The sequence below is a fragment of the Rhopalosiphum maidis genome, chromosome 3 (genome assembly GCF_003676215.2).
Source record: "Rhopalosiphum maidis isolate BTI-1 chromosome 3, ASM367621v3, whole genome shotgun sequence".
Lineage (NCBI taxonomy): Eukaryota > Metazoa > Arthropoda > Insecta > Hemiptera > Aphididae > Rhopalosiphum > Rhopalosiphum maidis.
Window position 1 is genome coordinate 23,922,449 of NC_040879.1, and position 12,243 is coordinate 23,934,691.

The 12,243-nt window shown below is 27.3% G+C and overlaps 1 protein-coding gene across 3 annotated transcripts in view; it reads right to left on the reverse strand.

Moving 5' to 3' along the window:
- Positions 1 to 9,709, reverse strand: part of LOC113556632 (filamin-A) — a 97,524-nt gene extending 87,815 nt beyond the window's left edge. For 2 of the 3 annotated variants that reach the window (XM_026961702.1, XM_026961701.1), the window contains exon 1: positions 9,173 to 9,709. In XM_026961702.1, the coding sequence (XP_026817503.1) occupies positions 9,173 to 9,554 (382 nt within the window). In that variant the 5' untranslated portion in view covers positions 9,555 to 9,709. The remainder of the gene's footprint in view (positions 1 to 9,172) is intronic. The other variant, XM_026961703.1, reaches the window with a different exon arrangement.
- Between the last annotated feature and the right edge of the window lie 2,534 nt (positions 9,710 to 12,243).

Sequence of the window (12,243 nt, forward strand, 5' to 3'; positions counted from 1 at the left end):
CCTATGAAAATTATTACTTATTAGTTATTACCATAGTTATTGTTATGATATATTTGTACTATATAGGTATGTGTAGTATTGTAGGAGTGGCACACACATTATACAAAAATAATTTGTTGTAATAATAATTCAATATCATATTGAAATGGTTTGCGAAAAAAAACCGTAATCATTTCTAAACGTGACGAAACACCTATGCGTGTGTTATACAAAGACGAAGAACCGAAAATTGTTGAGAGAAAAAAAATGTACCTACTAACCGAGAGATTTACGAACGCACTTGTTGGTGTATATATTTCATGTCTCTATACGACATAAATATAATAAACACCGTAAAAATTAGTATCTCAATAATTATCCACTGTACCTAATTATTAATTCATTATAATTTTAAAAAATAGCCTTAAAAAACGTAAAATAAATCGATTGAAATGAACAATTTCCAAAATTCATCGTAAAATATGGAACCTAATATTAATATTAGCAGTACCAAATTGAGATTGAAATATATTAGCTAACACGGATCTTGAAAATCGGAATACAGACTTGTAACTTGTTTGTTATCATATAGATATGTATATAATATTGGAGAAATAATATGATAAACAATTAAATAAAAGTACATTTAGATGTACTGTGTCCGCGTGCGAGTTAAAATAGTCATTCGACCACACTTTGTTATTTAATTTTTAAATCAATCTTCACTATAATATACTATACTATAGTCAATAATAATTAATACCTATATTTCTAAAGCTGGTACTATGAAATATTATTTTCGTAAGTTAATGGTTGACTTTGGTTTTCAATTTACTTACGATGATTAAATGGATTAAAAATTGAGCTCTCTATAAGGCCAAAGAACCGTGTTTTAAAAACCAAAGAATAAAATATAGATTAACGATTATTTGACACTAATCTTGTATTATGACACAATAGTTCTATTTGTCATTACTTCATATGTATAGCCCTATAGGTACCAATCTACTTATGATGAATTTATAATTTATGAGACTAGCATGTATGTCTTATAAATTTATAATGTTATAACACCGGGTGGTGCTCATGATCGAGTCTCTTACGCACTCAAACTCAAATGTAAGTGTGTAACACAACTATTGATATTATTAATAGTTATTATTTTATAATGTATAGGCCTAAAGTTTTTGGTTTTGATTTCTTAGAAAATGTTGAATACATTAATTTTATATTAATATATTAAATTTTTATTATACGAAGAGATTATAATAGTTTCTATTATTATACGGCGATAGTGGGTATGATGGTGAACTATTAATCATAAACTAGCATAATATTACAATACAATAATATATATATATATATATATAATAGATAATAAATTGCGAATAATTTATGTAAGTAAAACAATTATATTATATTATATATATATATACGATATACCTATATTTAACTCAAAATGTTTATTTAATATTTTATACTTTCTGCTTTCACAGACTTATCCAAATTTTTCTTTCAAATAATTTATCTAAATAAGTAATTTTCTTTTTAGGGACCGATTTTTGTTTCGGTTATATCTATATAAATTTTTGAAATCATTCGAGAACTTTACGTCTATACCACGTTAAAGTGGGATCAATATAAATGACAAGATTCTAAATTAATGATTTATTAATTAAAACATTAACTTTCGATAGTTATTTCATTGTTTTTTGCGGCTTTGCCACTATTTTGGTGAATCGATTAATGTCCGAAATGAAAACGTATTTTATTGTTGAAACAATAAAAAATTAAAATATAAGTTTTATTTGTGTTTGAAAGAAAATTACCTCGAATGTTTAAAAATTAAAAACAAGGCAAATAGTTAATATATTTCGCAAATTAAAAATAATTTGTGACGTACATAATATATTGTCACTGATGAATATGTGTGTTATTACTGAATATAGTACAAATACCGAGAATGGTAAAATAAATTTTACAACTGTTATTAAGATACCGACCGTTTTTGTCTTAGTCTAACACACGTGAAACATAGACATTAAAACGAGTTTTTTTCTAAATTTACCTATTGATCTAGTGAAACGATAATAAATCTGAAAATAGATTTGAATTTTCTGTTACGTCTACTTGAGATCAACTTTCCCACATTTTTTATTGTATCAACTTAAATCCAAAAAAAATATATATTAAAAAAGTAGAAATTAAAAATTGACATATTGGAGAAATTATAAGCAAAAAAAATGTGTGATAATCGATCTTAAGTAGACTTAATAACAAATCCAAATCTGTTTTTAAATTTCTTATTGCTTCACTATATGAATCGGAACATTGGCAAAAAAAAACACCTAAATTTCTATGTTCCACGTGTGTTAAACAAAGACAAAAACAGTCGTTATCGAATCCCCTTAAGAAATTCATCACGTTCGCGGATGTCCATTTTTTTGTGGTTAATAGCTACACGAATGAAATAAAAATGACTGAAAATACGTAATTAAATGTGTATAAGTATTTATGTTATGAGTTTATGACTCTGGGAACGATGGTTGAATTAAACAATTGGCATATGGATGATGATTATACGATTCTTGATTTATAACTGGATTTGGTATTATAAAACTATCTATTGACTATTATACATATTAAACAGTACCTACTTACCTACTTTGTGTAGTGTGTGGTGCAAAGCTTGCATGCTTTTAGAATGCTTGAGGGAGAAATAAATATGGAAAATATTTCCATAAGGACTTTAGCCACACATAACACATAAACAAAACAAATGAAAAAATAATATTACAGCAAAGATAATCAAAGTTTAGGTACATGATCCAGATGAATTTTCCCCTCTCTCAATACATTATTTAAGTCAGCGGTCGGATACCGAGAGTATGTTCGTCACGGCGACGAAAAAATATACAACTTTGAATAATTCATTGAAGGCAAGTTAATCCGAAAAAATAAATAATAGGTATAATAAGAGAATTGTTAGTCCAAATTAAACTTGTAACAAATGTTATAATATAATAATATTATTATACTATATGCATATAAAACAAAAAATAATAATATATACTTAATTTTACTTTTTATGTATGTAGTTGTTAAGTGTCTAATCTATTATGTAAGCAACAATATAATAATATTGTTTGTTTTCGAATCATGACAATTTGTTTAAATGTTTACATAATATCTAGATTTAACTATTATGAGTACATATTTAACTTAAATATGATAATAATTTACCGTGGAAGAGCGTACCTATATACTAACTTACTACGACCATATAATAGGTATCTAAATATTATTTTTATTACAACGATTCGCCGTCTAGATGATGTATATGATACACGTCTAGATGAATATTTTGTCTTTTTTTAGATTTTTGTAACAATATTATAGTTACAAGTATAAAAATATTACTATGAGCAATACGTCATAATTTTAAGTTACGTATGTAGTAACTGTGTGACGTATAAATCATGAGATCATGCCCGTTTTTTTTTAAAAACACGGAAAAGTAGCAATAACAAATGGCGCCCACCTACTCTGGGACGGGCTTTCAGGCACTGCAGCATATAGTCTGCATATACCATTTATACATTTTTTTTAATTATTCAATGCCGGTTGGCGACGTTTTATTTAGAATTCGGGTAAAAATATAATGTGCTAAGATTAAAAAAAAATAATAAATTTCTATTATAATATTCTGTGGTTGTAAAAATAATACGAATGGTGTATATATTTAATATTATACATTTATACACCAAGCTGATAATAAGTAGCTGTGCCACTTGTTATAGAAATATCGAACAGAAGATAACAATTTTAGGCGACCGAAACAAATCAAAATTTTAAAAGATGTGATATATAATATAATATTAGGTATATAATTATATGCCTCATGTAGTATGTTCCTTTGTGTATTGATATAACTATATATAATTTTAAATTATTGTGTGTGCGCGTAATGCCGTAGTCGTAGACCGTTCGTAGTGGTACCTTTATAATAGCATGGAGAGCAAATATTTCGGCTAAAATACACAATAATAATTATAATTTTTATATACAATATATTTTTACCTATACATTTTTATGAGTTATAATATCATTTTTGTATACTAGTACAATCCTTTTTTTAATATAATACATAAATAATATATATTATACACGTCATTCATTTCCTGGTTAATGGTATCATATTATACATTATATAAACGTTTAATAGGTGAATACAATGCTCTAATTTTTGTATTTTGAAAAAAATGTATGATATAGTTATCAAAATTACATACTGATCTTTTTAAATTTTAATTTTAGTTAATCTATGTTTTTAAGTTGATAAAACAAAAAGTAAAATTGTTCTGAAAATGTGTAGCCATTGAGTAAACGGTTTAACTTGTAACTTCAAGTATCTATATTATGAAAAACAAAATAAGTCGTAGATTTACGAACATTTCGAGCAATTGCGCTGCCGTCTTGGATCGCTAGATTTCCGATCTGCACCTGCCGATACCAGTTAAACGATGCGTACCCGCGTCTATAATAATATAAGATTCGCATCATACTACAATAGTATGAACAGTATTTTACCTACCTCATACATTTATGCCTACTCTTAAATATGGCAATCTCAGTATACCAATCTGCAAAAATGTGTAAATCTTAAGCAACGTTGTACCTAGGTAATGCATGATTTTAAACATCGAAATGTTCTAAATGTGTACAACTAATATTGTGATTTTATCTTTATACATTTCAATGTTATAACAACGTAAGTTTTTCATGCATTATTATAATAACGATACGATAACAATAATAAGAGGTAATATGGTATTTTTATTTGTAGACCGATAAGTATCGAGTAAAATAAAATTCATACTTACGACGTATACGACAGCGTGTGTCAACAGAGAAATGATAACATAAATAATCTTTGAACGGTGACCTTTGCCACACCAAATAATATTAAGTATAAACGCAATAATATAAGATTTTAAATAATATACGATATATAACATCTAGTATAACATAATAACAAAGTTTATTAATTTATTATACCCACAAAAATGCATCTGTATTATTATTTATTTATTATTATCGCGGCATTTACGACGTGACATTCTCTTCAATTGATTTTACGAAAAAGCAAATATTTATTTGCAACATAGCGCAGAATATTTCTATAACTAATAGCATGCTGTAGTATCAGCCGTATTAAATACACCTACCTAGCTATGAGGACACCACAAGTCGCACGACAAACTGTATACAACATAAACATCGATGTATATGCGCTGGGTAGTTTTTTTTATGACGTCGTAAAATATCGTAAAAACAAACAAACTCAACGTAAACTACTAACATATACTACCATCATACATAATAAGTGATATATGATAACGGCCGTTTACAAGCTAAATTTTAATAGCTGTTGGTTATCGATTTGTTCCCACAAAGCGTTTTAAAATGCCTTTAAAAATAACCATTAGATATACTACCCACTATAATATAATATAAATTAAACGATTTTAAGAGTAAAAATTAATCATGTCTAGAACACATATAATATAGGTATTTAAATATATTTCAGTATAAACTTATCGAATGCTGCAGCAGAAACACGTCTTAGCTGTATATTTTACGATTAATCAATTTGAATTCTACCTTAAGCCTTGAAAGTACATAGCTTGTAACAAAACTACTAAGCGATATTTATTATTTTAGTCGTTAATTTTAGTATAGCACTTTGAACCACATTTTAAACGTTTAAAATATATGGTTTATATTATTTAGATTATTAAGAAAAAAATTTTGGAAAACAAAATAATCGTTATCCCTGTCTAGTTTTGTACTTGTATATGGATTTGGTAACACAACCTTATCAGTACACTTTTCTAAAAATTTCAACGTCCAATTAAAATTGTTTAAAAAACAATAAGTTATGAATACCTTTAAGAAAGTCTAGGTAGATCTTTGGAAAAGTACAGCAGCAGAACTGTGAATATTATATAATCTACACAATCACTTCACACGTCTTTCCTAAATTTTACGAATTCTCGTAAATAAGAACAATAATTATAAATTCTAATTGTATTGTATAGGTTGATATTTAAAAATAAAACATTTTTCTTTGAAATATGAAATCACAAATTAAATAACCTACCACGTCATCAAAATAAAAAAATCCAATCAAGACTATAAGAGAATTCAAAAATAAAATTTTATATTAAAAGTTCTCTACATCACCGTTTTTCAACCGGGGGATCGCGATTGCCGATTTAAAACATGAACCTTTTCATTCAAATTTTGGCTTTCCCAACGATATGATACTTTTATTGTTTAAATGTATACTAAATATAGATAGAGAGGTGGTCTCGAAGTGATTGACCACATTTTATACCTTTTTTGGGGGTCACAAGACTAAAAAGGTTGAGAAACGCTGCTCTATATTATATGTTCATACATATATTTATAACACAAAAATCGACTGCGATATCCATGGTTTTAGTTAACAAAAACAAACTCTGTATACCTAAATAATATATCATAGTTGTGTGATTTTAAACAGCAAGGAAAGACATATTACATCACGCTGTATGGTATAAATAAATATACAAATGTCCACTATGATTTGTTTTAAAAACAATATTTGAACTCTTAATAAAATAATAAACGCGTTTAAAAGTATTGCAAATACAATCTTGAACGTTGTAAGTTTGGATAATAAATTTAAAAAGCATAATTTATAATATAAACACATAAACATATATATATATATATATATATATGCTATAAAATAAAGATAGGTTACTTAAAAGAGTTCAAAGTTTGAAGTTAGCATTTAACACCACTGATTTGTAAAACGCCCTTAAAATGACCTGCATAATTCAAAAGTAGTTTGTTGCGTTGACAGCTGACGTATTACTTTAGGCAATATTATAATATCGCCTATGTAAAATCTATTTATTTGCAGACAAAAATATACAGCGAAATTGAAAAAAAAATAGCTACTACTATTAGTGTACTCATTTACATTTTAATACGCATTCTACTAACACATACACGGGCGTACAAATACAATTTTAAGTGTATTCACTTCTGTTATTAATTAGAGCAAGGACTTTCACACATATTTGCTCATTTGCATTTATTTTCTGATCAACGGTACATTGTATGCTGGATAAGCATAAAATGCGTTTCATAAGGTTGTAAATGAAAATTTGAACATTTTAATTGTTTATTTTGACATCAATTGCATTAATTTAGTATTTATCAAGTTAGGATTATGTTATATTTTGTCTTATTAATTATTTAAAGTATTTTAAAACTTTATATGTTATATTTCAATATTTTTTAAACAAATTGTAAATTTTTATAAATATATCTAGGTATCTTATATTTTATAATCGGGGAACTGACAAAGCAAAAAACATTATGTATCCAATAACTATATAAAGAATAACAAGAAGTGATTTTGTTGATTCAAATATTTATTAATAAAAAAAAAACACGACTTAAAAGTCGAAATAATAACCAAAGTTTTTTTGGTAAAATAATTATAGTTATGTTAGTTGTAAATGGAATTATTTTGTATTTATTTGTAATTTTATTAATAAGTATAACAATCATTGTTCTACAATTTATTTTAATTATTAAAAAATCATTTAAAATGTCCATACAATCAACCATCTAGTTAACAATATGCTATTTTTAAAATAAATATTTTTATTTGGAAGTACAAGGTATTAGGGATAACATAAAAAAATCCTTGTCTCATTTTTAAGGATAGCAGTTACTCGATGTCAATATTATAGGCGTCGAGCAGACCTCGACACTGTTTATGTTTGATACGTCGTGGGAAGTTAATGAAATTGTGGGACTTTTTTAACAAGACAATTTGTATTATAGATTATAGTACAAAATACTAACATATCAATAAACATGTTTTAGATTACAAACGGATTAATGGATGTATTAAAATCGGTAAAAATAAGAATACTGAAAAATAGTAATATATACACAGCTCCAAGTAATGACAAAATTGATTTTGTACAATTCAAAAATAAATAACAGTAGGTAGATATTTGAAATTGTAGGTAAAAATTAGTATTTTCTAAGAATGGTAATTTTTTTTATAGACAATTTAATACAAATAATTACGAAATTGGATATTTAAACGATAAAAAAAAATAATAATTTTTGTACGCAATAATTTATCATTGAATACAAATTTACAAAATTACTATTACTACTCAATGACTCAAACACGATATCTACAGCAGAGCTTTAATAATGCACAATAGTATTATCGAATTTCATGTTGCGGTGGACAATTGAAATCGAAAAGAAGGTTAATTAAATATTATATTTGTATGCAGATAGTTAAGTTTTCTAGGTATTATCTATGTCTGCAAAATTTTACTGAAAATAACAAAAATACCCAAAGAATATCCTTTTAGCCTTTTCAACACAATAATGTTCTTAAAAAATAAACCAATGCAAGTGATAAAAATACAACGAATTAACTTTCAGAGTATTTACTTGATACTTAACTAAACAAATTTACCTATATTTAACTGACCAATTAGCCGTTAAATTTGGTTTGAGGTCCGGTATAAGATACTACATCCAATAAATGCAAGAGATAGATAAAAAAAGTAATTACGTTCAAATGTTAGATAGCAATTGGAATTATTTGGTACGGACGAAAAATAACTAAAAACTATATTATAGCAAATAATAATTATGAAAACAATATTTCTTGTTATAATATTTTGATTTCCTTAATTTACATTAAATTCTTGTATAATATTTTAATTTAATATGAATTCGAATTAATAAGATGACACGAAAATGCAAAAAAAAAAATGCTCTATAAATTGAAAAACACAGAAAAATTAAAAACTAAAGTTTTAATTTGAAACATTTGTTACATGAAACGGATTATGTAATTAGAATAATCAAACAACCCAAAAATTAATGCACTTCATTAAAATCCAGCACTAACTATATTATATTTATAATACAAAATCCGCAGAATCCATAACGAACTTCAAATCGAATCACTAAAACTTTAAAACCAAGTCCTACTGCCAAATTCTTATTGTACAAAAAAAAAATAGGCGTTTGATAAAACTAAATATTTTACACTCGAGTACTTATGTTATTATTGCTATTGTTGTGCTGTACATACCTATGTTGACCAGCTTTATGTTTTCGTCATCGAGAAACTTGAGCGCCACGGACACGTTCTCCAGCTTCTGCGACCGGAATGTTGGCCGTTTATTGTGCTTTGGTAATCGCTTGCCGCTGAGCACCTCGATGAGCGCAATTAACCGAAGTCCGTCGCCTAAGTCTGTTTCCAGATTGCCGATGGCCTTACCGGCCGTCTTCAAGTGCTCATTTGCCCATCGGGTAAACGTGTTCTGCTGGATAAGCTTCCAGCGCGCGTCCTCGGCCAAGTCCCGTTCGGCGGCTCCCATGTCGTCCTCCTGACTGCCGGCTTCGTATCCGTCCGGGTCGTCCGTCGCGGTCGCCGCCGCCGACGCCGCCGCCACTGCCGCTACAGCTGACATACCGGTTTCGCGTGTGTGTGCGTGCGCGTGCGCTAGTATTGGTGTGTGGTGTGCGGGCGTATGCGAGCGCCTGTGCGTGTGTACGATATGATTACGAGATTTCGACGTAGACACGCGAAACAAATAATAATATATAGGTATGCAGGTAGATAGGTATTAAATTATTATTATTATTATATTCGTAAAAAACGACACCGACTGACGTTGGGTCTTGTCGGTGGTGGTGGTGGTGGTGGTGGTGGTGGTCGTCGTCGTCGTCGTCGTCGTCGTCGTCGACGTTGTCGCCGTTGGGCTGCGTGAACCGCGCACTCTGCCGGTGGCGTACCTGTGATATAATCGGATATTAATAATAAAATAATAACAATACAAAGGCACAATAATTGAATATTATATTTATTAATATTATTAAAGACGTTTCATGTACAGTTTATTTATTTTTCCGCCGCCAACCAAAGTGGAATGCCGGCTACGACTAACCGTCACGTTTTGCATTCTACGCTACCACGATGAAATTAATATATATATTTTTTAAATATTTAGGGTACAATATTATATGTATTGGTATTTAGTTAGCTAGGTGGTTAGCTTAGGTGTTATGACACAAAAAAAAAAAACAAATAAACCGAGAGGACTATAATGCAAGTAAATGTATCTCTTCCTGCAAACTGCTATTTCCTACTTGGTAATAAATATTGCAAAATCACGTAATCAGCACAAATTTGCACGTCATGATTTACTCTAGAATCAACTATAATATGCTCTATTCTAACTTATTTTACTATCTACTGCCTATACCATCGGAAAACAGTGTATTCGTAGTTATTATACCTACCTAAAAGTACTCGTATATATTATATTATACCATTAAATTATTCATTATATTAATAGAAAATAAATTATATTAAAATATTGATTATTATTTCTTATACATCTGACACATATTATATTCACACATACTAATCAGTCTATACTGTCAAACTATATGTATTATTAGAGCATTCATACGTCATACAAGTGTTAGTTATATATTTTTACATTTTTAATGCAATAATTTTATTTACTATTTTTTGTTATTCGTACAGTAATAAAATTATTAGAAAGTAGGTAAATACTATCCAGTAGATATTGATTAAGTCGCTATAATGTATGTATTAAATTGTGATTCAATGATAAACCATTGCATATAAAAACGGCTTCATAAGCTATATTATTTAATATTGAATTTAATGGTATTGATATTGATTTTTATGTAATTTATTTTACTATTAATATTATGGTAGGTTTATTTAATTTAAAATTTATCAATTTTTTTTTATTTAATATCTGCAATGAACGTGAACCAACTAAATTAAACTTATGAGAGACTTTTTATTAAATTTTCAAACCTTATGTTTAAAACATTATATAATATCAATATTGTAATGATAATTTAATTTAATATAATATTATGTATAAAAATAAAAATATAAAAAATAATTTTCAAATTTTTCGATTTTGAAGAAAATTATTAAAATGATTTCATCATTAAACACTCGTAGAATAGTAAAACATTATTATGATAAAATACACTTTTAAAAAAAATATTGTATTCAATCATTTAGAGTTTGACTAAGCCAATAAGTTGGTATCGATATTTAAAGAAAAGAACAGACAGTTTAACCAATAATTCTAGTCAGATTACCAAACAGTTATTTTAATAACTACGTTACAATTCTAATAAATGTTTTTTTCAAATTACTTTAACAAATATAAATTCTGAACATTTTTAATTTTAACCTCCCAAAAGTATAACAATTATAAATTATATTTGCTACAAAAAATGTTCTTCAAATTTGTAATTCTAAATATTTTTACTGGAAATAAAAAAAAAACACTTCATTGTTAAATTCATACATTTATCGCTCTGCTCAAATTTTTTTTTTATAAAATTTTACATTATTTTAATTCTAAATCTGCACACTGCTGTTGATACTTTTTTCTTGTTTCGTTAGCCTAAACGTAAGTATTCTCGTAACAGTCATAACAATATTATTGTTTCAATGTTTTTTTTAATACAATTACAAAAATAAAAAGTTTGGCGCCCATTTCGTTTCGTTCGCCTTGGTGCAACATTTATTATAAATATATTTTCTTATGATGTGTTGGGTTGTGAGATGTACTAAAATAACGAGTTACGACATGAAAAATCATTATAATTATGTACATAAAAATATTACACATTGAGCGCCAACGGGACACTTTGTCAGTTAATATAATATTAAAATCAGCTGTGGTGGATTCACAATCATATCGATTACATAGATTCTACATTGCATAGTATTGCAACAAACTAGGGGTCTTAGGGGAACTTAGACCCAAAATTGTTAATAAGTTCTCTCAAATCAACTCATCATCAAAAAAATACTAAATTAATATCTTTATTTTTCTACAATTTTTTAAATATAAATCCATTAAATATTATTGCAAAACAAAATTAATAGTTAATATAGTTTTTACGATCTCGTAAAAAACGAACCAAATTCCGGAATAATTTTTTATAACGTACAGTTAAATAACATTCACTCAAAATTGTTTATTACGTTTGCTAATTGGTAGTCGTAATACAATAAGCCAAAATATAATTTTAAAAGTACGATTTCAAATTTTAAATCAAGCTACGATCCTTAATATGGAATAATAAGGGGAGAGT